The following is a 27,014-nucleotide window of genomic DNA, read 5'->3' on the forward strand; positions in this document are numbered from 1 at the left end:
CTTTACTTATTTATGTGCCGCATCACATGGATCTTAGTTCCCCAACCAGGGACCAAACCCACGTCCCTTGAAGTAGACGTACGGAGTCTTAACCACTGGACTGCCAGAGAAGTCCCTGAAACGTTTTTAAAATGTTCAATAAAAATGTTTTTTTTTTTGCGGTACGCGGGCCTCTCACTGTTGTGGCCTCTCCCGCTGCGGAGCACAGGCTCCGGACGCGCAGGCTCAGTGGCCATGGCTCACGGGCCCAGCCGCTCCGCGGCATGTGGGATCTTCGCGGACCGGGGCACGAATCCGCGTCCCCTGCATCGGCAGGTGGACTCTCAACCACTGCGCCACCAGGGAAGCCTAATAAAATGTTTTTAAATTGTGCGTCAAAATGATTGCAGTAATATGAAAAATGCAGTTTAAAAATCGGGAAGACTGTCCTGCAAAACGCTGATACTACTTGCGTGAGAGCGGTAGGATGAGTCATTTCCCCCTTCATTTCTACATTTTCTGTAATGTGTCTATCTATTTTTATATTATCTTATAATGAGAGTTATGCATAATAAACCCTAAGGGGAAACAAAACCTCTGTATTTTTGCCGTCGTCGTTCTGGTCTTAAAAATTCACCTATTCTTTCCCCCACGCCCTCCAGGATTTTGCTAAACTTCCCGCCATCTTTTCCAAGTTTAGGTGATCCGGGTACTGGAACTATGAAAGTTTTGAGGAAAGAGGGTCACGTTCAGCGCGCCCTAAACTTCCGCCCGCCAGCAATCTGATCCAAGGCACACGCCACTCAGCGCGGCTACCTCCAACGGCGCAGCCTGGCTTCGGGACCCTCCTCCTTTCAACGCGTGGGTAACATGTGCGCATACGCGCGTCGAGGGACTACATCTCCCAGGAGGCTCTGCGCCTCGTAAGGGGACGGCCTCAGTAGCGGAGGACTACATTACCCAGCAACCCCTTACAATAGGCGTTGGTCGGGTGACTACTGTACAACCGTTGGTCCAGCGTCTGTCGGAAGCTGCGCGGTGATTGGCTCACAAGCCCGTCAGTTACTGCCAAGCGCAGTGAAGTTTTGCCGTTAGACTGCGTGAGGAGGGAGGGAGAGAAGAGTTCGGGGAACCGGGCCGCGCCTTTGGAGCCGGGTGAGTGACCTCTTTCTCCGCCCTCCTGGCACTCAGCTCGGGGAGCTGCACCCCCGCTGCCCGGGGGCGCCTACACGCGCAGGTACTTACGCGGGGGCGGGGACTGTACGCACACGTGTCGCGTCTGATCTGAGAAGCATCTTCAGGGACGCAGGAAGCAAAACCTTGGACACACCCGGGGCACCTGTACATGGGGGTGCCCACCTTGTGGGCGTTTTCTCGGACTCGGGGAGAAAAAACACGCCCTGGAGCACACGTGGACACTTGTGTCCACACGCGGAGACATCTGCAGAGACCCTCAGCTGAGCACGTGGGCTCACGGGCACACACGCTCACCGCGGGGCACCTGCATACCTGAACACCAGGGACTTACGCAGTAAAAACAGGGGTGGCACGGCAGACTCATATACACACACACCCCAGCCGCCCTGCCACTCACACCAGCGGCCCCCATCTTCTGGGTACTTTATTATATCATGCATATAATCATATTTCATGTTTATTTTGTCTCTTTAGATGGTTTTTTGGTACAAGAAGGAAATTTTGAACACGCAGAAAAAGTAAGGCCACTACTGAATTATATTTAACAAGACCTTTCACGTGTATAAAGACTTTTACCTTTTTGACAGAGCTTATCACATATAGTAGTATCTCGTGTGATCCTCCCAGGAATCCAGCTAGGCAGGGCCGCCATCATTCTCATTTTCCAGAAGAAAAAGCTGCCCAAGGTACATGAGAGAGACAAGACAGGATTTTTTTTTTTTGCGGTACGCGGGCCTCTCACTGTTGTGGCCTCTCCCGTTGCGGGCCACAGGATCCGGACGCGCAGGCTCAGCGGCCATGGCTCACGGGCCCAGCCGCTCCGCGGCACGTGGGATCCTCCCGGACTGGGGCTCGAACCCGTGTCCCCTGCATCGGCAGGCGGACTCTCAACCACTGTGCCACCTGGGAAGCCCGAGAGAGACAGAATTTTGACTCAGGCTTCTTGATCTGAGGTTTAAGGTTATGTCCAGCTATGCAGAGCTGCTTATTTGTAGAAGTGCCTCCTTCCCTCCCTGACAGTAGGGATCTGACACTGCTCAGTGTGACCTGAACAGTCTCTGGGCAACCTCCGGAGAGGCTTTGCCTCTCAGTTACTTGCCTCACGTTTAAACTGCTCCTCACAGGTGCCTGGGGAGTAGCAGCTTGAGTTAATGTCACAGAGAAGTTGATGGGAAAGTCGAGATCTCCTCCTTTGAGGGTCTGGGGAGACGTTACTGGGGAACTACTGGGGAGAAGTCTGGGGAGAATGGGCAAATTCCTGGCAGGAGTCGGGAGATTTCATACCATTAGACTTTTTTCTCTCTCTCTTTTTTTTATGGCTGTGCTGTGTGGTTTGCAGGATCTTAGTTCCCTGACCAGTGATCGAACCTAGGCCCCAGCAGTGAAAGTGCCGAGTCTAACCACTGGACCGCCAGGGAATTCGCCCATTAGACTTTCAATAAATGTTATTTTACAATACTTTGCTGATCGAGCCCCATGGAAATGTCTTGTTAATTTTAAGGATGGATTGGAGTGCTATTTTGGTAGTTTCAGAAAAGTGAGGTAGTTTCAGAAAAGTGAGGTAGTTTCAGAAAAGTTTCAGTGGGGCTGAGGTATTGGTGCAGACAGAGTTCCAGGGAAGGTGAGAGGAGAAAACGAAACAATGGGGTGAAGGTGTCACTGTGTGGGCCCTGATTTCCTTGTTACTAAAGGTATTCAAGAACTAGGTTAATTCTGAGGTCTCTTCGAAAATCATTTTATGTTTACTTTTAATTGGGGTTTGGGGGGGCCATAATGAATTCAAGCAACGTAGAATTGTGTAAAGAAAAAGGGAGGGAATTTCCTGGTGGTCTGGTGGTTCGGACGCGGTGCTTCCACTGCAGGGGGCCCGGGTTCTATCCCTGGTTGGGGAACTAAGATCCCATATGCCACGAGGCATGGAAAAAAAATAAAGTAGGGGGGAGGAGATCTGCCTTCCCTCTTCCCTTGCCAACCCTACCCCCAAAGGTAACCTTACCAACCTGTTGATGTGTGTGTCCTTTAGACTTTCCTGCTATGCTTTATACGACTGTTGAGGGTGTATGTAGGTCTTGCTGTTTTTCTTTTGCAAACGTGGGGTTACACTAGACATACAGCTCTGACACCTGCTTTTTTCATGTTTTAGTCAATTGTGGACGTCTTTTCCAGTGTGTGTTTAGCTCTGGCTCATTCTTTTTTTTTTTTAATCTTTTTTTATTTTTGACTGTGTTGGGTCTTCGTTGCTGCACGCGGGCTTTCTCTATTGTGGCAAGCGGGGGCTACTCTTCGTTACGGTGCGCAGGCTTCTCATTGCTGTGTCTTTTCTTGTTGTGGAGCACGGGTTCTAGGTGCGCAGGCTTCAGTAGTCGCAGCATGTGGGCTCAGTAGTTATGACACGTGGGCTCTAGGGCACACAGGCTTCAGTAGTTGTGGCTTGAGGATTCTAGAGCTCAGGCTCAGTAGTTGTGGCGCATGGGCTCCGCGTCATGTGAGATCTTCCCCGCCCAGGGGTCAAACCTGTGTCCCCTGCATTGGCAGGTGGATTCTTAACCACTGCGCCACCAGGGAAGTCCGCTCATTCTTTTAATGGCCGCATGGTATCCTATTGCATGGAGGTGACTTCGTGTCTGTCCCTCTATTTATAATCATTTGCACTATATCCAGTTTTATAAATAGTGATGCAATGCATGACATCTTACACACACATTCCAGTATTTCTCTAGAACAGTGGTTCTCAATCAGGGGCAGTTTTGAACCCCAGGAGGCATTTGTCAATGTCTGGAGACATTTTTGATTGTCACAAGGGGAGCGTGGGGATACTGGCATCTGGCGGGTAGAGACCAGGGGTACTGCTAAACATCCTACAGTGCTCAGGACAGCCCCCAACTACAAAGAATTCTTCATTCTAGAATGTCATTAGTGTTGAGATCGGCTCTAGATAAAAATGGAATTCGATTTTTGGGGTTTTTTGGCCATACTGCATGGCATGCGGGATCTTAGTTCCCCAACCAGGGATCGAACGTGCCCCCTGCAGTAGAAGCGTGGAGCCTTAACCACTGCACCGCCAGGGAAGTCCCAGTTACTTGGTTTTTAATCATTTATTCAGTCATTGTTTTTAGAGCCTTTGGGGCATGCCAGGCACCGTGCTGGTCTCTGGAGATACCACTGTAACAAGGCTGTCTCTACCTGTATGGAGCCTACCTCCTGTGGGCGGGGAGGACAGCACCTTAACAAGTGCTGTGAATGCTAGAAAGGACATGAGTACATCTTCTGGAGGGGATGCTCTTTAGCTGAGCCCTGGAAGGTGAGAGGAACCAGTCTAGGGAAGAGTGAGGCTGCATTTCAGACATGGGAACGGTAGGTCCAGGGATGGGCCGGTAGATAGGAACATAAACAGCATTTTCTAGGAACTGCTCAGAAGCACTGAGCCCACCCTGGCTGAAGAGACTGAACCGTGGTCCAGGGTGAGGTTGAAGAGTTGGGCCTGTATCATTTTGCAGCGTAACTCAGCTCCACTGCTGTGGGCGGGCCTCCGGTGTGTGCAAAGAATGGCGAAGGGAGATGCTGAAGGGCTCAGGGCCCTTTGGATCATGGCGGCTTGTTAGAGAATCCCAGGCCCCGTTCCTGGAGTCCGTGTGTCTGAGGTTCCCCCTCTGCGCTCAGCTTGAGGCTCTGCCCTCACGCTAACGCAGCCTGGGATTTCGCCTCAGTCAGGAGCTGGCCATAAAACCAGGTGTCTTGGAAAGCCAGCTGATCTCTGGAAGTGAACTGTTTCCTACCAAGCCTGTTCATTCAGTCCATATTAATGAGCAGTTACCGTGGTGGGCTCTCTTCCGGGCACTGGAGTTACAGGGATGGATGAATGAGACCAACGCCCTGTTTTCATGGGCTCGAATTCTAATGGGGGAGAGAGACAAGAAACAAACGTATGGAGTCAATGTCTGGCATGTAAATGCTCTAAAATAGAATAAAGCAGGACAAGGAGAGAAAAGGGGTGTGGGCGCTGCTCTGGGGGCCGGTCCGGGAGGACGCCCTGAGGAGTGACGTGTGAGCCGGGGCCCTAAGACCGTGCTCTGGTATTTACTCCTGTCTCTTGCATTTAGCCTGAAGCTGATGGACGTTGTATGGGCCACAGGCAGGGATGGTGGGCTATGACCCCAGAGCAGACGGCAGGAATGTCTCCAATCTCGAGGTGGCCGTGGCTGGGTCTGTGTCTGGACTTGTCACTCGGGTGCTGATCAGCCCCTTGGATGTCATCAAGATCCGCTTCCAGGTACCCTTTTCCCCTTTTTCTGTGTAACGGGCCAGAGGACAAGTTCACTCTTTTTTGCCAAAGCAGTTCCTAGAGCTTGCAGTTTTGTCAAGGAGAAGCACCTTGTTGCCTTTGTTACCGTCTCTGAAATTCCTCCTCGCCCCTCCGCCATCATCCTGACCATTCTCATCTTGATTCCCAGCTTCAGATTGAGCGCCTTTCTCGCAGTGACCCCAACGCGAAATACCACGGGATCCTGCAGGCTGGGAGACAGATTTTGCAAGAGGAGGGCCCAACAGCATTCTGGAAAGGACACATCCCAGCCCAGCTTCTCTCCATAGGCTATGGAGCTGTCCAAGTAGGTGGCAGGGGAAGCGGCCAGGCCCCTGGGGTCACATTGCCCAATGGGGGAGCCCAGGGTGGTGAGGCGTGTACCTGGGCTGCCCGGGGTAGGGCAGCAGGAGGCGGTCACACACTGCTCACTCATCTTGGCTGGGAAACTACCTGACAAATTGAAGACATAGTCAGACTGAGCTGTACTACAGGCATCCCCTTCCCCACGTCCCCCAACCCTGGAGACTTAGCACCCACTGAATATGAGGTGCTGCACCTAGGATACTGTCTTGACACCCAGCCCAGAGGGGCTTAGCAAATGGCAATACAAATGCTTTTCATTTTTCAAAATAGCATTATTCACGTCTGTGCATCCTTTGAACTTCCTAACAGCACTGTGAGGAAGGTGGAGCAGGTGTTGTGTGGGTCGCAGAGAGGTTGAGTGAGCTGCCTGAGGCCACACAGCTTGTAGGTGGTGAGGCTAGGATTAGGATCCAGGCTTCTTGACTCTTGCTCACGAGTTTGTTCAGCTGAGCGCCAGTTTACCCCATGGCATCTAGTCTGTAGCCGTACGGTAGTGGTGATGGAAATAGCCAACCCCGCACAGTGCTCGTAGGGGGCCAGGCCCCGGGTGAAGCACTTCACATCTGACACCTTACGACAGTCCTCTGGTAGGTTCTGTTGTCATCCTTATTTTACAGATGAGAAGACTGAGGCAGAGAGAGCTTAAGTAATGAGTCCAACCAACGTCACTAGCTAGAAAGTGGCAGAGCAGTCCCTGCCTGCTCTACGTATGACATCACAGTGATTGCTCAGGTCACATGCACCTGCCGCGCCATCTCTGTGCCCAGCACACAGGTGCTGCATCCTGATGGATAAATGCAGCAACATGTGCTCTCAGGACCCCGAGCCATCTTGAGTTGGCTGGAGAAGGATCTGAGCCCAAGGAGGGCTTACACCACAGAATATGGAATATGTGGAATTCTCCCAACAGAATTTCAGCTCCAGGGCAGAATGTTTCTCAAACAGGGCCGCTGCCAGCTGCATTAAAGGGGTCCCCAGCCTAGAGTCAGATAATGGCCATCTTTTGCCTGTTCTCAGAAAACTAAGTGATGAGTAGAATTTTCTTTTTTATTCTTTTTTTTTTTTTTTTTGGCCGCGCTGCGCAGCTTGTGGGATCGTGGTTCCCCGACCAGGGATTGAACCCAGGGCCACGGCAGTGAGAGCACCAAGTCCTAACCGCTGGACTGCCAGGGAATTCCCTTTTTTTGCCAGGGAATTCCCGCTGCGCCACCAGGGAAGCCTTTTTTTTTTTTAAATATTTATTTATTTATTTGGTGCGTCGGGGTCTTAGTTGCAGCATGCAGGATCTTTTTTTTTTAGTTGCAGCATGTGGGATCTAGTTCCCTGACTAGGGGTTGAACCTGGGCTCCCTGCACTGGGAGTGCGGAATCTTAGCCACTGGATCACCAGGGAGGTCCCCCAAGTAGAATTTTCTGATATAAAAATTTTCTCATATATTCTCTTAACCCTTGGGTATTTGGCTCTGCTCAGAGTATGAAAGGGCATCTGAGCTTTGCACAGTTACACGTTTATTGTATTCTGACCCTACTCAAGAAGAGTATCTCCTGGTCCCTAGGATAGGCCCCGCCTGGGTCACGGGTGCATTCGGGGGGTGTTTTCCATGACACTGTCACACACTCTTGCAGTTTTTGTCGTTTGAAGTGCTCACCGAGCTGGTGCACAGGGCCAGCGTGCGCGACGCCCGAGACTTCTCCGTGCATTTTGTGTGTGGCGGCCTGTCTGCCTGTGTGGCCACCCTCGCCGTACATCCTGTGGACGTGCTACGCACCCGCTTTGCAGCGCAGGGTGAGCCCAGGGTGAGTGGCCAGGCCAGAGAAGGGGCGCCCAAGATACGAAGGGCGTCCCAGGGTGGGGGCTGTTTTCCTTAGAGGGAACAAAGCCGGGGGGACCTGGGGTTTTCAGGCCATCCTTCAGCCTGTTCCTGAAACCCGTGATGGTGCTTGGCACCAGGCAAGGTGCTCACAACCTCACGGGGGACACAGAACCTGCAGGGGAAACAGAGCAAATACCAAATCGGGACGGGGAAGGCATCTGGGAAAGTGAGACTTGAGATTCTATCGCTGTATTATTGGGAGGGAGGTTTTGGTTTCCAGAAAGAATGGATTGGAGGAAATGGGATCATTGAGTCAGACTCAAGGAAGAACTGACTGAGTGAAAGCAAGGGATTAAACCCTCAAATAGATGCCCCATTCCCCCTCCGCCCACCATAATCTCTGTTTCTTGGACATATATAAGAATAGCTTAGGATACTGTTGATGGGGAATGACGTTTTGCTTAAGAATTTGATCTGGGACCAGCTAAGAATAACTGTGGTTTCAGCTGTGCCAGTTTTTTGTGTTGCCTGGGGTGGAGATCCTGGGTTGGGGGACCTCTTTTGTTTAGGAGACATTCTGATAAATTTTTTGGTTCAGAAATGCAAAGTGCCCCAGGAACATTCTAGAAGAAAACGACTGGGGCATGAGAGCTGGGTCACTCTGTGTGACACTGCAGTGGAAAATAGAGGTTTGGGGTGACTGCCCTGGTGGAGAAATGAGATGAGGGGTCCTAGGAATGGAGTAGAGAAATGGAGGGGAAGGATGTTTATAGAGGGAACAGACCTCAGCAACATGGTGGCTGCTGGGATGAAGAGAATGGCTGGTGACAGTCCTTCAGGTTCCCTGTTCTGCGTGTGCTATTATCCTCTTCTGTTACTTTCCAACCTTTAGTACAAGTCTATGAGAAGAAAAAAGGGAAAACATCATTAAGAAAAGAATAGCATACTTCTTCTTAGGCTTAGCCAATTGAGATGTTGGATTCTGATTCTGGAATGGCTGGAAAATTGTGTGTGAAAGTGAGGGGAAAAGATTTATTTAAAAATTGCAAAACTCTCCACCTTGTTTAGACTAGTAGCATCCATAGTGTAAATCCTCACATTTCTTAAAAAAATCAATAACCTGGGCTTCCCTGGTGGCGCAGTGGTTAAGAATCCACCTGCCAATGCAGGGGACATGGGTTCGAGCGCTGGTCCGGGAAGATCCCACATGCCATGGAGCAACTGAGCCCGTGCGCCGCAACTACTGAGTCTGCTCTCTAGAGCCCGCGAGCCACAACTGCTGAGCCCGTGCACCACAACTACTGAAGCCCGCTTGCCTACAGCCCGTGCTCCGCAAAAAGAGGAGCCCGCAATGAGAAGCCCGCGCACCGCAGTGAAGAGTAGCCCCCACTCGCCGCAACTAGAGAAAGCCCGCGCACAGCAACGAAGACCAAACACAGCCATAAATAAATAAATAAATAAATAAATAACCTATAAAGTGTATAAAGGTTAAAAAGACAGATAGTTCTTCAGGAACTATAATGAAAAAACACCAGCCGCCCCCCTGATTCTACTCCCCAGAGGCAACCACTTTTAATATTTGTGTGCTTCTTCCGTAATTTACTTCCTAATTCAAAGTAACATGCTCTTTCTCTTTCTTCCTTTCCTTCTCAGTTTTAAATTATAGACATTAACTACTGACTACTACTATGGAAGATGAGGATTTAACTCTTTTACCATCACCCTTGGGTGTGCTTGTGCTTCCTCACCTGAGTGCAGTACAACTGATTAATAGATTTTTGGCTAAATCAGTACTCAGTGTTTATGCTGTTATGATTATGTAAATGTTTCTGCTGAGCCTCAAAATATATTATGATTATGTTTTCTTTTGTATTTTTGTCTTTCCTGAAGTTGGCAATTGCTTTGTATTTTATTTGTTTCGCTTTCTACATGCTTATCACAAATTCACTTTCAAACAATCTCCCGATAGGGTGAGCCTGTGGTCATCAGTCCCATGTTTTTATGGAGCCCCTCCTAGAGCCCCCCACCCTTGAACCCTTCACCCTATGGCTTCGATCTAGACTGTTTGCTCCAGGACTATGGCCAGCTATTCTCTTAGGAATTCTCACGTAGGAGCCCATGTCTCCTCTTTCTTGATTAGTCCCTCATTTTGTGGAGCACATCCTGAGGTATAGCTTCCTTACAGAAGCCTGATAGAAAATGCCTTTATTTTCCCCTTGCACTTAACTGATGATCTGGGTGTAGAATTCTAGGTAGCTCTCAGTATTGCTGAAGAGGCGTCCGGAACCATCCTGAAGACTAACCCTTTAGATGAAGGCATCCACTTCGCCCTCTTGGGAACTTTCAGGATCTTTTTTTTTTTTTTTTTTTAACTTTTCTGTGGCCCCACCATGTGGCACGTGGGATCTTGGTTCTCCAACCAGGGCTCGAACCCACACCCCCTGCAGTGGAAGCGTGGAGTCTTAACCACTGGACCACCAGGGAAGTCCCTCAGGATCTTTTCTTGATCCCTGGCATTCTAGAAATTTACCAGTGGAGTGCCCCAGGGCGGGTCTCTTTCATTCATTGTGATGGGCACTTCCTGGGCCCTTTAGTCTGGACACATGTTCTTCATGCCTGGAAAATGGTCATGAATTATTTATTCACAATTGCCTGCCCTCTTTTTTTCTTTTTCTTTCTGGAATTCATGTCAGTTGGACACTAGACATCCTGGATTGATCCTCTGATTGACTTATCTTTTATTTACCATTCTGGGAGGTTTCCTTACTTTTATCATTTGGGCTCTCTATTGAGTTTAAATAATGTCTGCTAACATATGTTGGTTCCTAAGAACTGTCTTTGGTTTGTTTGTTTTAGTCAGGTTTATTAAAGCATAACTTGCCCAGTAAAATCCACCCTTTTTAGCATACAGTTCTGTGACATTTGACAAATGCGTACAGTCACGTAACCACTAGCACAATCAAGATATAAAACAGAAGTTCCATCACCCCCTGATTTCCTCCTGTCCTTTGTAGTTTGTCCCTCCCCACCTCCAGCCTTCAGTAACCACTGGTCTGTTTTCTGTCTGAAGTTCTACCTTTTCCAGAATGTTACAGAAATGGAATTATGCCCTGTGTAGTCGTTTGAGTTGGCTCCCTTCACCTGGTAGATGCATTGGAGATGTGTCCGTGGGGTGCCCATGAGTAGTTGGCTCCTTTTTTTTTTTTTTTTTTTTTTTGCGGTTCGTGGGCCTCTCACTGTTGCGGCCTCTCCCGCTGCGGAGCATAGGCTCCGGACACGCAGGCTCAGCGGCCATGGCTCACAGGCCCAGTCGCTCTGCGGCACGTGGGATCTTCCCGGACCGGGACACGAACCCGTGTCCCCTGCATTGGCAGGCAGACCCTCAACCGCTGTGCCACCAGGGAAGCCCTGACCCTCTGCTTTTATCATGAAGGTGATGCCTTCTCTGTGGTCTCAGGATATTAGCTAAAATTTTGTGGGTGGTTTATTTTTGCTGTAGTTTTCTTCTGCTGTATCTATACGGTCTCTTCCTTCCCAATGACTTCTCCTGCCCCTCATCAATCATTGTGGCCTCTGTTTTGGGGGAGGCTTTCCTCAAATGTCTGGTGACTCTTGGCTGCCAGCTTGGTGTTAAGAGGGCACACAGAAAGCAGAGTGGCACTCTGGCACGTGGGCAGCTTGTTGCCCGATGGCCTTCCTCTGAGGCCCGGCCCTTTCATGCAAGTCCCCAGGGCGAAAGCCTTCGATGTGGCTGCCAGCATCTGGGAGCCAAGTGTGTACTGTCCCTGCTCAGTACAGACTTCCCCTCGGTCACCCTCTTGTCAGTGCAGTGCTTCCCGCACCCACAGCCAGGCAGATTCAGCCCCTCTGGTCCACTGCAAAGAATATATGCCAAATAGAAGTGTACTAAAAAATCAGTGGCTCTTCGTGCGTAAAGATCACCTGCTGATGGTTTCAGAAAGGTTAAGTATATGCATATGGCAAAAAAATCCAGATAGCATAAAATGGTCATAGTGAATCTCCCTCTTCCCCCATCCCTCCCCTGTCCCCGTTTCCCGCTGTGGTGGCAATAACGTTACTGTTCCTCCTTTCTTGTGTATCCTTGTGGGGCATAGTCTCTGCATACAGTTTGTTTCCTCCACAGACACTATGCCTGCTCTTCATGTCCTGCTGGGTTCACTTAACTGTATATTTGGGGGAGTCTTCCCTATCGATCATCTAGATTGCATCTTCCTGTTGTAATTGCTACACTATGTTCTTTTGAACAGGTGTGCCGTAATTTATACAACCGATCACCCAAGGGTGGACTTCACACCTTTTGCTGTTCCGCATACTTTTGTGCACTCCTTGGCATATCTCAGTCATGTAAATAGCTAGAAGGGGAGCTGCCAGACAGTCCCACCCTTGGAATTTTTGTCCAGCATTTTCTTTGTTCTCCTGGCAGGAGAAGTAATGCTCCTAGTAGCTGGTTTCTGGACAAGGGGAAATACAGCTGGTGGGCTGGGTTCTCGGGCTGAAACGATGTCACTCATCATTGCATGTGTGGTGTCCAGGTCTATAAAACCCTGCGAAACGCCGTGGTGACCATGTACAGGACCGAAGGCCCCTTGGTCTTCTACAAAGGCTTGAACCCCACCTTGATCGCCATCTTCCCCTACGCTGGGTTCCAGTTCTCCTTCTACAGCTCCTTGAAGCACGCGTATGAGTGGGCCATGCCAGCCGAAGGAAAGAAAAACGGTGAGACCGGCCTCATGGGAAAGGGAATCTGGGTCCCACTCCGCCCCACTCCCAAACCATAGCATCTCTTTCTGAATCAGGTAGGAAATAAAGTTTTCCTGCAGAAGCTAAGACACCACAGATCTCTGAACCCACAGCTCTGTAATACAGCCAACAAAACAAATCCATTCACTCACAGATGACTTTATTTCTTTCGTCTCTTGCCACTGTTATTTCCAACTACTGGTCATGGTTTTCATTTTTGTCAAAGGTCCAACTTGCAAACAGCCTGGTTTTGCTTATGTGTTTGGTTTGGTTTTCGTTTGGGGACTCTGGGGAGGGGGATGGGCATCCTGTTCCCTCCCAAGCCTTGAACTGAGTCGCATGGCAGAGCCTGCAGGCCATTACTGCCTCCAGCTGGGGTGATTACTGTTAAAGGCGCACACCCCTTCTGCCACCAGCCTGTCCAATCAGCAGTCCATTGTCGTTCCTTTTTTAAAAATTTTTATTTATTTAGTTTTGGCTGTGTTGGGTCTTCGTTGCTGCGTGCAGGCTTTCTCTAGTTGCAGAGAGCGAGGGCTACTCTTTGTTGCGGTGCGCGGGCGTCTCACTGCGGTGGCTTCTCTTGTTGCAGAGCACGGGCTCTAGGTGTGCGGGCTTCAGTAGTTGTGGTTCGCGGGCTCTAGAGCGCAGGCTCAGTAGTTGTGGCGCACGGGCTTAGGTGCTCCGTGGCATGTGGGATCTTCCCAGACACGGGCTTGAAACTGTGTCCCCTGCATTGGCAGGCAGATTCTTTTTTTTTAACTTTTTGGCTGCGTTGGTTCTTTTTTAAAAATATTTATTTATTTATTTATGGCTGTGTTGTGTCTTCGTTGTTGCGTGCGGGCTTTCTCTAGTTGAGGCGAGCGGGGGCTACCCTTCCTTGCGGTGCGCAGGCTTCTCATTGCAGTGGCTTCTCTTTGTTGTAGAGCACGGGCTCTAGGCACATGGGCTTCAGTAGTTGTGGCACATGGGCTCAGTAGTTGTAGCTCGTGGGCTCTAGAGCACAGGCTCAGTAGTTGTGGCTCATGGGCTTAGTTGCTCTGCGGCACGTGGGATCCTCCCGGACCAGGGCCCGAACCCATGTCCCCTGAATTGGCAGGCAGATTCTTAACCACTGCGCCACCAGGGAAGCCCTGTCTGTTGTCATTCTTCCTGAGGTTGTGTCTGGTTCTCTCGCTCCTGGATTAAATTCTTCCAAGATCGAGGATGCTTGTAGGTTTGGGTTTTCTGGTCGAGGATTAGACTGTATAACCTTGAAGTTTACCCTAGATTGCATTTCTCTCATATTTCCCCTCCATCCCACTTCTCTGGTTCAGGAAACTTCAAAAACCTGCTTTGTGGCAGTGGAGCTGGAGTCATCAGCAAGACCCTCACGTATCCCCTGGACCTCTTCAAGAAGCGGCTTCAGGTTGGAGGGTTTGAGCAGGCCCGAGCCTCCTTTGGCCAGGTGAGATGTCCCTCTGCAGAGAGCTCTGATTCCAGCCCCTCACTGGGCACGTGAAGGAACTGGGTCAGCTCCTGTCCATTGGGCAGCTTTCGCCCCCATAGCCCTCTCAGCCCCTGCATGTCCCCGGTGTTGATGAAAAATTAATCAGTTGATCTAAGAAAGAATTGGAAAATTTTATTCCAGCCAAATTTGAGGATTATAACCCGGGAAGAGCATCTCAGAAAGCTCTGAGAACTATTCCACCTGCTAGAAGTTAAGACACAGTTTATATAAGTTTTTTGAGACAAAGGGCTGTGCATCAAATGACGTTTTTGGGGGGTTTTTTTGGCTGTGTTGGGTCTTCCTCTAGTTGCAGTGAGTGGGGGCTACCCTTTGTCGTGGTGCGCAGGCTTCTCATTGCGGTGGCTTCTCTTGTTGTGGAGCACGGGCTCTAGGCATGCTTCACACATGTGGAGCATGCGCTCTAGGCTTCAGTAGTTGTGGCAGGCAGGATCATTAGTTGTGGCTCACGGGCTCTAGAGCTCAGGCTCAGTAGTTGTGGCACATGGACTTAGCTGCTCTGCGGCATGTGGGATCTTTCCAGACCAGGGCTTGAACCCATGTCCCCTGCATTGGCAGGTGGATTCTTAACACTGTGCCACCAGGGAAGCCCCAAATGACATATTATTACTTTTTTTAAGATAAATTTATTTATTTATTTATTTTTGGCTGCATTGGGTCTTCGTTGCTGCACACGGGCTTTCTCTAGTTGGGGCAGGCGGGGGCTACTTTTCGTTGCAGTGCGCGGGCTTCTCATTGTGGTGGCTTCTCTTGTTGCGGAGCATGGGCTCTAGGTGCACAGGCTTCAGTAGTTGTGGCACGTGGGCTCGGTAGTTGCGGCTTGCGGGCTCTAGAGCGTAGGCTCAGTAATTGTGGTGCACGGGCTTAGTTGCTCCGCGGCATGTGGGATCTTCCCGGACCAGGGCTCGAACCCATGTCCCCTGCATTGGCAGGCGGACTCTTAACCACTGCCACCAAGGAAGCCCCAAATGACGTATTATTGACAGTTCACAGAATCCAATTCTAAGCAACATCGTGGTGGGTCATGTGACCCCTTACAAGATCAAGAAGGAATGTTATCTTTTTAAGGAGTTGTCTTGTTGATGCTGGGAGAATGTTGCTCTCTATGGTTGAGCAGGTATTCCTGGGAGAGGGTTTGGTCAATGCACAATGCACAGTGTGGAGAGAGAGGAGGCCAAAGGGCAGAGAAGAATTTTTATGTTTAAATTTTTCTTGTCTTGCCATAAAATATGAATTTTATTTCACACTGGGGACCCCTGAGCACAAGCGAAGCCACAAGCAAGGCCCTGTGTGTACTGGACACTGTTTAAAGACCCAGGAGAAGGCACACTCATAGTGCCTGCTCTTAAAAAGCATTCAGAGGAATTACCTGGTGGTCCAGTGGTTAGGGCACGGTGCTTTCACTGCCATGGCCCAGGTTTGATCTGTACCGCAACAAAGAGTCGTCCCCGCTCGCCACAACGAGAGAAAACCCGAGCACAGCAACAAAGACCCAATGCAACCAAAAATAAATAAATTTATTAAAGTAAGTAAATAAATAAATCCATCACCACCCACGCAGAGATAATCACACAGAACCTTTAGCTGTAGTCTTTCTTTTTTTAAAGATTCTTTTTTTTAAACGTTTTTATTTTTATTTCATTTTTGGCCACGCGGCATGTGGGATCTTAATTCCCCGACCAGGGATCGAACCCGCGCCCCCTGCAGTAGAAGCGCAGTCTTAACCACTGGACCACCAGGGAAGTCCCTGTAGTCTTTCTTTCTTCCTTCCTTCCTTCCTTTCTTTCTTTTATTGAAGTACACTTGATTTATAATATTATGTTAGTTTCAGGTGTACAACATAGTGATTCAATATTTTTATAGATTTTATTCCATTTAAAGTTATTATAAAATAATGGCTATATTTCCCTGTGCTGTACAATATATGCTTGTTGCTTATTTATTTTTTGCATAGTAGTTCGTACCTCTTAATTCCCTACCCTTATCTTGCCCCTGCCCCCTTCCCTATCCCCACTGGTAACCATTAGTTTGTTGTCTATGTCTGTGAGTCTGTTTCTGTTTTGTTATATTCATTCATTTGTTTTTTTGTTTTGTTTTGTTATTTATTTATTTATTTATATTTGTCTGCATTGGGTCTTTGTTGCTGCACGCCAGTTTTCTCCAGTTGCAGTGAGCAGGGGCTACTCTTCATTGTGGTGTGTGGGCTTCTCACTGCGGTGGCTTCTCTTGTGGAGCACGGGCTCTAGGCACACAGGCTTCAGTAGTTGTGGCACATGGGCTCAGTAGTTGTGGCTCGCGGGCTCTAGAGCGCAGGCTCAGTAGTGGTGGCGCACGGGTTTAGTTGCTCCGCGGCATGTGGGATCTTCCCGGACCAGGGCTCGAACCCATGTCCCCTGCATTGGCAGGCGGATTCTTAACCACTGCACCACCAGGGAAGCCCCATTCATTTGTTTTATTTTTAAGATTCCACATAAAAGTGATAACATACACTGTTTGTCTTTCTCTGACTTATTTCACTAAGCATAACGCCACCTAGGTCCATCCGCGTTGTAGTTTTATTCCTTTACATAAATAAACATATGTTTAACAAAAATGGGGTTACACACAAGGTTTTATAACCTCCTTCTTCCTTTTACCAACTTGTCTTGAAAAGATGGTTTGAATTTGGATAGGGAGAGTTGGTGAGAGCTCAAGACAGAGAAGGGAGGCCCTGCTCCTCACAGAGCTTTAGCGTGAGCAGGTATGGCTGGAGGTGTGCGGGCACTGAGGCTGGACCAGTGGGGAAAGGCAGATCAGGGAGGGAAGTTGAGGCCAAATGGTGAAACGCCCCGAACACCACGCCGTGGGGCTTGGACTTGATTCTTTGTAATATCATTGTCATCATCATCATCGGGAGTTACTGGAGCTCTGGGAGGGGAGCGAGGCTTGAGTAGAGCCGTGCCCTGGGGACACGGGTCTAGCAGCAGTTTGTGGTCAACTGGAGGTGGCCAGGCTGGCGCCGCTGGTCAGGCTCAGAGCTAACGAGGGGCCGGTTCAGATCTACTGCCCAAGGGGGACCAGGAGGGATGGGCGCACAGTCAGAGGCACCCCTGGGAAGAGGGTCCAGAGCTCTCTCTGGGTCCTTAAGAGCCACTGTCAGTGGAGCCTCCAGGGCAGGAAGGAGCTCTGTCCAGTGCTGATTTCCGGGCACTTCATCTGTTAAGTCTGAATTAGCCCAGTTGGAAGAGAAAGAATGAGGTTAACTTATTCTGTCTTTTTTGCATTCATTCCTTTGTCCAGCAAGTATTTATTGGGTGCTGGAACGTGCCAGGCTCTGTGTTGACAAAAGAACAGAGCTCACACCCATGTTGCCATCACCTCCTCTCTCCTCAACTGGAGAACCTTCCTCTCCCCAGGTGCGAAGCTACAAGGGCCTCCTGGATTGCGCCAGGCAGGTGCTGCGAGAGGAGGGTGCACAGGGCTGCTTCAAAGGCCTGGCCCCCAGCCTGCTGAAGGCTGCCCTCTCCACCGGCTTTGTGTTCTTCTGGTACGAGCTCTTCTGTAACCTCTTCCACCACGTGAAGAAGGCAGACAGCTAGCCTCGAGGGCAGGAAGGGTGGCCTGAGTCCTTCCCTGGAGGGGCCCTCGTGAAGAACGCTTGGTCTACCATCCCGTGTTGCACTGAGAGGTGTTGCCCGGCCCCTCCCTCCAGGCCAGCTGTCCTGGGCATGAAGAGCCGTCGGCAGCAGCCTGGATTCCACCAGAAGGGCAAAGGGGGTTCTCCACGGGAGAGCACGGGGCGAACGCAGGACTTGGTCTGCGGGGACCTAGCCCCGCCAGTCAGAAGGGGCTGGACGTTTCTCCTCTGTGTGGCGCACACTCAGGACAACAGCTGCCCTCCGGCACGCCTTCGCTCCGGCTGCCCAGAGAACTCTCCTGCGTCTGGGTGGGCCGCAGCTTGAGTGTGAGGCTGGGGTCAGTCCTTTACAGGGGTCTGGTCCCCACACCTGGGTTCTTACTCCCACCAGTTATTTAATAGACATTAAAACTAAAAACACATTCCTTATCTGACTCCTCCATCTTCCCTTCCAAATCACATCCCTTCTCCCCAAGTATGAGGGAAGGGATCCCTGCCTTCCCTAAACTCTACTTTTCTCAGCAGTTGCATTCCTCAGGCAGCTTTGCTTCTAGCTCTGGGGGAAGAATCCCAGCTGAATCAGTCACTTTATAAACTCCACCCTGCTCAGATCTTCATGTCTATAAAGGCACCACTCGGGCTGTTCTCTCCCTGGACAGGCTGGTCGCAGCCCGTGGGCCTCTAGGGAAAGCAGACCCCAGCAGCCCCACAGGCAGTGGGGGGATGTGCTGACGGGGAGGGGGCGCCGGTAAAGGCAGCAGCCCTTTTCCCGTCTACTGGGGTCACTCCTCTTTCCCTGTGGGCTGGGCTAGCCCTCCTGGGTGGGTGGGAGCTTACAGCTGGGCCAGTGAGCACCTGCTGCCCGCTCAGGGCGCTCCTGCTGGGTCTGGCGTGGTGCCGTGTGCGTCCTCTGTGGTCCCGGGAAGAGGGGGTTGTGCAGGCAGCCTGCTGCATGCACAGTTGGTGCTCCGGGAGTTGTCAGGGCACAGGAACCCACGACAGACACCCATCGAGGCCCGGTTAGGGGTATGAGAGGAGGAAAATCTACAGAACACACCCACCACTTTCCACCCCAGGGGAGCCTGGCCTGAGAGGTTGGCTGTGCAGGGGGAGCCCCGTGCAGGACTTAGAGCCTGACCTCGCCTCAGCCCCGGCTCCAGCCTTTGAGCAGGTCTTGGGTGGGTGTCATGGCTCTCGGTCCCCATGGATCCTGGGCCCTTTCTCACCATTACTGTTTCGTCCCTGGTCTGGGGCTTTGTGATGTGTCTGGTCCCCATAATCCTGAAGCCTCCCTGCTCTTGGGCGCTGATTAAGAAGGTTCACCTGTGGCTGGAGGGCTCCCACACCCACAGGTTTTTTGGCAGGCAAGGCTTGCAGCTGCCTGGATGTATTTTTTGTGAAATTCCACTGAAGTAAACTTTGTTCTCTTCAGCTCTCCCACTCACTGGTTTCTTTTGCTGCAGCTGGGATTGTCTTCCTCGTTCATTTTCTGGTGGCCGCTTTGGCAGCTCTTAGAACAGGAGGAGCGAGCTTTGGGTACAGGAGACCGCCGTCAGCACTTCCTTCTCGTCTAAGTGATGGGACGAGACGGTTCTTTTCCAACCTCTTCTGTATGCTCTCCTGCAGCCCAGGGCTGACCTCAGAGGTGGCCCTGTCTGGGCTGCTGGGCCCGCGCCTCACCCCCTTGTCCCTCCAGGGACAAGACACTTCCCTGGAGTGTCTTGTCCCGACCAAGACGGACTGGGCCAGGGGCTTGCTCAACCTCAGGGTCGCTCCCAACACCTTGGGCGCCGCAAGTTGGCAACTGGGATCCTTTCTCTTGGGCTGGCCCATTGATTTTCAACTTATTTTACCAATATCGTTTGTACTTGGAGTAGGAGAGCGGCTTAGTGGGACTTGATCCTCAAAGCCCTTACCACCTCCCTGCCTTCTCCGCTTTGGGGGGAGGGGGTGGGAGTGGGGAGCACACGGCCACCACCTGTTAAGTCCTGCCCCTCCAGCCCTCTTCTCTGCCCTCCCACCTTTCTCCCTCCCGCTGCCCGGCTGCGGACCACGCCCTCCGCAGGCCCCTCCCACGCCGCGCGGCCGGGCCAGTCCCCTGACCCCGTTTTAACCTGAGCTCTAGCGTGGGGCGCGGAGAGGGATAGTGTTAGCGCTCAAGACCCAGGGCTTAATGCGGGCTGAGGAGCAGGTCCACCCCAGTACCGAGGAGCCGGTGTGGTCCCGGATAGCCCGTGGGAGAGCCGGGTGAGGAGCGGACAGGGGCGGTGGAAGCAGTGTCGCGGGCGTTCTGCGCGGCCCCGTGCCAGGAACCTTCGGGCAGGCCTGGCCGGGCGGCGAGGGCAGCGACGTCGGGGCTCCGGCAGGTGGCGCTGGCGAGGCGGCCCCAGGCCCCGCCCCGTCGCCCCTCCGCCCCGGGTCCCGCCGCGCCACCGCGCTAGGAAATGACCTAAGCGGCGGCGAGGCGCCAGCAGCGCCGCGGAGGCGCGGCGCGCACAGCATGCCCCTCGAGCGGCCTTCGGGCACGCGGGCGTGGCGCCGGCTTGGCAGGTGGGTCCCGGCGCTCCCGCCAACTCTCCAGCCCACGGGAAGGGCGTTCGGGAAGCTGCCCGGGTCTGGAGACCCCTAAGGTCCTCTCCTTTGGCCATGGGGGAGGCACCGAGTGCGGAGAGGGGACTCCAAAGGGGACCACCTCTGGGGGACACGTCACCTCGCTCCTCTCCTTAAGGAAGGATCCAGAATGGAGCTCAGGACTCTCAGGGAGTCCTGAGCGGGCAGGGCCGAGTTTCTGCCACTCGAGAGGCCAGTTTAATTAGTCTGTCCCGGGGAGAAGCTGGCCGGGACGAGGGGAGTCAGGGCAGCAGAGACGCTTCTGCACCCAGCCCTCTGGCCGGCCCCACCCCGAGGGCAGGAGGAGTGGGATTTCTGGGCCGAGGACTCTGACTAAAGGGAGGGAGAGGGTTGCAGAGAGGGGCTTGGACCCCTGCTGGGACAGAGCTGTCCGAAGCGTGGAGACCCTAGCCCTCTCATTCGCCAGGAGCCATGCTGGACCAGCAGCTTCCAGGTCGGCTTATATATAGGCAGGAGAAGTGTTTAATATCCACATATCCACCCTCACCCCACCCCTTGGTGTCAGCTGAGAAAAACCCTGCCTGCTGCTGGGACTGGAGGGTAGACGCATTCACCCTTCATCTCTTTACTCTTGTGTAATCCCAGAAGCTACAGGGGTTCTTTAATTGAGCAGCAGGTGCCTGGCTGGTGCCCAGTCTCCACCAGAAGCCAAGCTTGGCGGGCACCCAGCCAACCACTGAATGCCATGGACTGCCCAGGAGCACCTGTCTCAAGCACTGGCCAGTCCTGCCACGGGCCGGGAGAGCTAGGAGCCCTGGCCCCGTGCGCCACAGCTGAGGCCTCTCCTGCTGCCTCTCCTCTCCAGGTGCTGTCATTAGTCCCAACCTCGGAAAGAGCTGCTGCAGCTGGATGGTCATGGGGGAGCCCAGGAGAGAGGAGTATAAAATGCAGTCTTTTGATGCAGCGACACAGCAGCTGCTGAAGACAGCCCTCAAAGGTGAGCATGCGGAGCCCCCTGAGCCTGGGCCCAGAGCCACAGAGGAGGGGCCAAGGGGCCAGGCCTGGAGTACCGAGCCTTCGCCTGGCTTTGCCCAGCCCTCTCCCTTCACTTTCTCAGAATAGGAGTCAGCAACGTAATTCTGGAACTGGAAGACAAGCTACATTTAGGCCAGTATTTGGCAGTATGAATCAGAGTCACCCCCTCGGATTGTAAAGCCTTTTTTTAAAGTTTAGGTGCCCATGAGAGGAGAGTGAGGCACAGAGAACACAATTCCTGCCCCTTAAGTCCTTACGCTGGACCTGGTTTGTGCGTTGCTGCAGCCAGCTCTCTTGAATGTGCAGAGCTGCCTGACGTGGGACAGAGGATGGAGTGTTCTGCTCGGCAGGGGAGCTACAGTAATTGTCCTGGACCAGTGCCTTCTTGCAGCACTTTCAGGACAGAAGTTTGACTCAGCTAACGATTAGCAGTGCCCATCACGTGCCAAGCTGAGTCTGTGGGGAGGCCCTGCCTGGCCGGCTCTTGTCAGGGGTTCATGTGTGTGTATTATAAGAACACTTTTCTTCCGTGAAATGGCTGTCAAAGGCATTGGCATTCAGTGTTCCAGCCTCAGCCTAGGGCTAGGAAAAGACGTGTCCTAAAAAAACGAGCGTTCTTTGATTCTCTAACAGCCACACAACCCTCCCTGTTTCTTCTGATTGGGCCATCAGGAGGCTCACGGCTGCAGCTGCTCCTGTGTGTAGTTTCCTCTCTGTTTCCTGGTCTCTTTAAATGGAAGCGTATAATGGGACTGCTCTTCTGTGAATATCTTGACTCCTTTAGAAGCAGGTGGAGGCAAACGTGATAATTAAGCAGCTCTAGACTCCCCACCTGTCTTTACCCTAGATCCAGGTGCCGTGGACTTGGAGAAAGTGGCCAATGTGATTGTGGACCATTCTCTGCAGGACTGTGTATTCAGCAAGGAAGCAGGACGCATGTGCTACGCCATCATTCAGGTTGGGTGGGGCTGGTAGAGAAGGGGACGCTTTGAGGAAGGTGCTTCAGGAGTGGGCAGAGGCCTGGCCAGCAGGGCAGAGATGCAAAGGGCTGGCCTCAGAGGCGAGAGAGGAGGACAGCAGGGTCCTCGGCCTTGGAAGCTTGGGTGGAGTTGCGACTGCCCAGTGACTGCCCTTCACCACCCTTTCCCTGGCTCACAGGCAGAGAGCAAGCAAGCAGGCCAGAGTGTCTTCCGCCGCGGACTCCTCAACCGGCTGCAGCAGGAGTACCAGGCTCGGGAGCAGCTTCGAGCCCGCTCCCTGCAGGGCTGGGTCTGCTATGTCACCTTTATCTGCAACATCTTTGACTACCTGAGGGTGAGGCCCTGCCAGCCACATCCTGTGCGGCACAGACGGCCTGTCTCCTGTGCCACTAAGCCGGGCTCTGGCCCACGCTCTCCCCCCGTAGGTGAACAACATGCCCATGATGGCCCTGGTGAACCCTGTCTACGACTGCCTCTTCCGGCTGGCCCAGCCCGACAGTCTGAGCAAGGAGGAGGAGGTGGGTGGCCCTAGCACAGAAGGCTGTGGAGGTGGGCTGCCTCTGGCTTAACTCAGAATGCCTGCCCACTGTTCGTGGAGACTTCCGAGGGCATCACTTGCTGGGGAGGAGCCTGGTGGGGGCATTTAAGGCCTGTCACAGTTACAGGGCAAGCTGCTAGGCCTGGAGTCTATCCAGAACAGAGCGCAGCCCAAACCTCCCGGCTCAGAGGTTTTGAGTAGGAAAGCCAACCTATGGTAGGACTGGTGAGAGCATCAGCCAGCTGTGGATACAGATGACCCCAAAACCACTCCAGGGTTGGGGGTAGGGGGTAGGAAAGGGGGGTTCAGAAGCAGTTTGGAAACAGGGCCTGAGTGCAGCCTGGCCCAGGTGAGAGACCTTAAGCAAGTCTCTGAACTTGCTTCTTTTCATGTAAGACGTGGACAGCGCCCACTGGGTGGGGTGAGGATGAAGTGGGCAAACACGTGTACAGGGCCAAGCCCGGTGCCTGGTGCACCGCGAGCGCTCAGTAAATAGCTGCTCTGTGTGATGGAGGGCCCTGCCCGGGGTCACCTCCTGCTGCCCCCTGCAGGTGGACTGCCTGGTGCTGCAGCTGCACCGGGTCGGAGAGCAGCTGGAGAAGATGAATGGGCAGCGCATGGATGAGCTCTTTGTCCTGATCCGGGATGGCTTCCTGCTCCCAACCGGCCTCAGCTCCCTGGCCCAGCTGCTGCTGCTGGAGATCATCGAGTTCCGGGCAGCTGGCTGGAAGACGACCCCGGCCGCGCACAAGTATTACTATAGCGAGGTCTCTGACTAGGCCTCCAAATCAGGCCTCCTCCTCAGCAGCACCGGCCTTTCTTCTACCCACCTCCCAACCTGGCAGTGGAGTCTTCGCCTCTCCCAGACTATTTCCCTTCCAGACTTTCAAAAGCGTCCGAGATGTTTCCCACTTAGGCGGTGGTCCCGCCCTGAGCACCTTCACTCCGATTCCAGGATTGGGGAAGACACCAAGCACACCTGCCCCACGGTCCCATCAGCGTTTCTCTCCCCTCACCTTCAACCTGGGCCAGGCAAAGAAGGGCAACTCCTGACAAGCACTGCACTATGTAACCTTTGGTACAATAGCTATCGTGGTGCCTCAGTTTCCCCATCTATAAAATGAGTACCCAGAGCCATTGGTGGGGGGAGAAGTAGAGTCACACCAGAAACTGCTTTTTACACATTTTGTACAAGGACCACTTTGGAACCGAGCACGTTTCCTCCGGTTGGTTTTAATGAATGGCAATACCACATCACATGCTACACCAGCTCAGGATGAGAATTTCCTAATAAACTTTTCCTGATACTAAAACTGCTTCCTTTCGTATCACCCAAAGGTCCACCCCAAGCTGAAGGAAGAGAGGGGCTGGATGAGCCCTAAGTTTCTTGGGGAAAATCTAAGTTGATATGTGCCCTCTTTGCAAGGAGACGGGCAGGGAGAGTGAGTGCTAGCCCCCAGAGAAAGGACTAACAAGCAATAAACGTGCTGCTGCGCCCTTCTTAAGAGGCCCGCCTGCCCCTGACAGGCAGGTATACGCATTTTGCAACATGGCGGTGGCGCATGCCGCTTCTACAGCAGCGTGCTGGGCTCCTCCCGGCCCCTCCGCCCGCCCGTCACCACCAGCGGTAGTGGGCCAGCGCGCGGTTGGCCTCGGCCATCTTGTGCATGTCGTGCTTTCTCTTGATCACAGGGCCCCGGTTGTGAAAAGCCTCCAGCAGCTCCTGGGACAGCTTCTCCGGCATCAGCATCCGCCGGTGCTTCTTCTCCCGACACTCAGTAATCATCCACTTCATGGCCAGGAAGCGGCGACGCTGGTCGGCTAGCGGCACAGGGACCTGGGCAAGATTGGACACGGGCAAGTTAGTCTAAGAACTTGCCAGGACTGCAGCCTCCCTCCTCCTAGAGCTCTTAAGAAGCAGCCACAGGTCTGCTCTGGGCCAGCCCTGGCAAGCCTGCTGAGGAGGGGGCCTGTCTTTTCCCCTCGGAGCCTCTCTCACCCCTGGCTGACCTCGGTGCAGCAGACATCAGGCATTCATCGAGCAAACAGTCCTTGAGTACTGGCCTCTTTCACCTCTAAAGGGAGCTCAGCCAAGTTGATAACAGGCACCACTGGGAAAAGCCCTGTCAGCTGGGCATGACTTAGCCAACACAGATCATGCGTGCCTAGAAAGAAGACCCTCTTGTCCAAGAATCATTTGCCAGGCCCCCACTATGTGCCAGGTACCATGCCGACCCTAGGGACACAGACGTTAATGAAAATGTCTCTACCCTTATGAAGTTTACACTGAAAAAGGAAAGACACGAACACCGGATTATGACGATGAAATATTAAATGGCATGATAGAGACACCCAGTTCAGTTCAGCAAACGGTGATGAAGCATCACTCAAGCACTACACCAGACACTGGTGTATAAACATGAGATACAAACACAGTCCCTCACCATGAGAAGCTTATAGTTTAGAACACAGAATGCTGAACAGAATGGGGGGTAGGGTGGGCCTTCAAAAGAGGTCACTTGGATACGTTTTTTTTTGCTTTCTTCCATCTTCTGCCTGTAATCTTTACACTGTGGGACTCAGATGAGCTGATCCTGACTCTCCCCAGTCCTTAGAAAGCTATCAACCTTGGCCCAACTCTACCCACTCCCATCATCTTGTTTCACACGTGACCAGCCGTGCTTTCCCACCCTGACCACTCACCTGATAGAAATGGCCACCCTTGAGGATGGACACCAGCCCAATCACAGGCTCACAGTTTTTCAGTGCTTGGTGGAAGATGGTGTAAGGGTTGCGTTCAATGGTTGCCTGTTCCTCAGCAGAAGCAGTGTGGTACTTCTCAAACTGTTTCCTTTTCACAGCTTCCAGAGTCTGCAAAGGGATACAGTGGAAGAGGCTGCCCCAGGCTCCCTAAAAGTTTAACCCAGCTGAGCTAGGACCTTGCCCCTTACTCCCATCATTCTCTTCTTCTTCTGTAGCTGTACAGCTACTCCCTCAGCACTTCTGAAACAAAGATCCTGGACTAGGACAGAAAAAGCAGGCTAAGATTTGTCACATAGGGGTAGGGAATGGCAGTGGTTGACTCCTGCAGGACTTCCTTAAAGCCCCCATTCCATACATAAGTACATGAAAGTTAATTTTAATGAAGGTATAGAATGAATTATTTTTGATGTTAAAATTAAAGAGCCAAGTACAAAGCTATGGGGAAAACAAAGATGAGAAAGAGGTACTGGTTACCTGTGTCATGAGGGATCTGGCCAGTATTTTGTTTCCTCCTTTCATCATCATGTTGGTGAATTTACTTCAATGAGAAAAGCAACATGTTTAGCGCGCCAGGGCTGTATCAGGGAACCCCTACTGCAGACCCTCCCTGGTGCGGTCCCACTCCGCAGAACAAAAATTTGTTTCCTTCTAACCTGATCACTGGGTCTTCAAACACAGAGCTTGTTCTCGTCGCAGGGGCAGCTTTGATAACCTGAGTCTTCCTGAGCTCCCTCTCATACTTTTCCTCTTCAGTCAGCGCGGCCAGGGGCTTGCGGAAATATCCCTTGTCAATCTGGGGATCCTGGTATTCAGGACCATAGCGGCTCCACCTCACCTGGGTTAGCCTGGGAGGCGGGGGGGAGAGGAAGAGAAGGGCAAAAGCTGACTCCACAAGTGAAAAGGCTTGACTTAACGACAGGCATGTGTGCCAGTCCGCCGACGAGTGAGAGCAGCGTGGAGACCGCCAGCCAAAGCTGAACCGCAAAACTTCTGCTTCTTGTCCCAAGAGGTAGGAGGACCTCCCCCAAACAGGCCAAGAAAGTCTGCTCTTCAAGTGCCAACGGTAAGGACAGGCTCCTGAACCTGAGGATAGACAACCCGCCTATGCATCTCTCCCCCCAACTCCCAGCAAAGAAAATCCCACCTCTGAGTTCTTTACCAAGATCGCACTTGCCGTTCCAAGTGAGAAGCCCTCGGGCTGGGAGCAGTCACTAAGCCTTCAGGTTGACTCAAAGTCACGCGGCTGGTTCAAGAGGCTTAGACTCAGATATCCCGGCCCCCAGGCTCTCTCCTGGAACCCGCGAGGCCTGCCTGTGGCTCCCCCTTCCTTCCCAGCAGGCCCCTCCGTGAAGACACAAGCGGCCTCCCAGCTGCCCGCCGCCCTCTCACCCTGGAAGCCTCAGGACAACACTCCGCACGCCCAGCAGCAAGCCCGACCACCCTCGCACAGCCGTCACCGCGGAGGCAGCCATCTTGGCTGGCCACGAGGACCCTAGAGAGGCTGCCCTCGGCGTGCCTGAGCGAGTGACGGAAGACGGGGAAAAGGCTCTAAAGGGTCCTAACGCTGTGCATCACCCTATTAATCTGAGCC

At 52.5% G+C, this 27,014-nt stretch overlaps 2 protein-coding genes across 18 annotated transcripts; one reads left to right on the plus strand and one right to left on the minus strand.

The window, feature by feature from the left end:
• The first annotated feature begins 975 nt into the window (after positions 1-975).
• MIF4GD (MIF4G domain containing) lies at positions 976-23,973 on the plus strand. Of its 17 annotated transcripts, none has more exons than XM_067714687.1 (11): positions 1,038-1,134; positions 1,651-1,694; positions 5,277-5,446; positions 5,628-5,783; positions 7,468-7,638; positions 12,209-12,392; positions 20,973-21,104; positions 21,990-22,099; positions 22,301-22,456; positions 22,548-22,640; positions 23,212-23,973. In XM_067714687.1, exons 3-11 carry the CDS (start codon positions 5,315-5,317, stop codon positions 23,437-23,439), a joined length of 1,362 nt encoding a protein of 453 aa, XP_067570788.1. In that variant the 5' UTR covers positions 1,038-1,134; positions 1,651-1,694; positions 5,277-5,314; the 3' UTR covers positions 23,440-23,973. The 17 variants fall into 17 exon arrangements, with proteins under 17 accessions (XP_067570787.1, XP_067570791.1, XP_067570793.1 ...); XM_067714689.1 differs by having other exon boundaries at positions 1,128-1,216; XM_067714686.1 differs by lacking the exon at positions 1,651-1,694 and having other exon boundaries at positions 976-1,134.
• On the minus strand, positions 23,878-26,946 carry MRPS7 (mitochondrial ribosomal protein S7). The gene is made up of 5 exons (XM_067714703.1): positions 26,813-26,946; positions 26,077-26,268; positions 25,898-25,961; positions 25,364-25,531; positions 23,878-24,497 (listed from the first exon to the last, which is right to left on the minus strand). Exons 1-5 carry the CDS (start codon positions 26,893-26,895, stop codon positions 24,276-24,278), a joined length of 729 nt encoding a protein of 242 aa, XP_067570804.1. The 5' UTR covers positions 26,896-26,946; the 3' UTR covers positions 23,878-24,275.
• Between the last annotated feature and the right edge of the window lie 68 nt (positions 26,947-27,014).

Source organism: Pseudorca crassidens, chromosome 19, assembly GCF_039906515.1.
Source record: "Pseudorca crassidens isolate mPseCra1 chromosome 19, mPseCra1.hap1, whole genome shotgun sequence".
NCBI lineage: Eukaryota > Metazoa > Chordata > Mammalia > Artiodactyla > Delphinidae > Pseudorca > Pseudorca crassidens.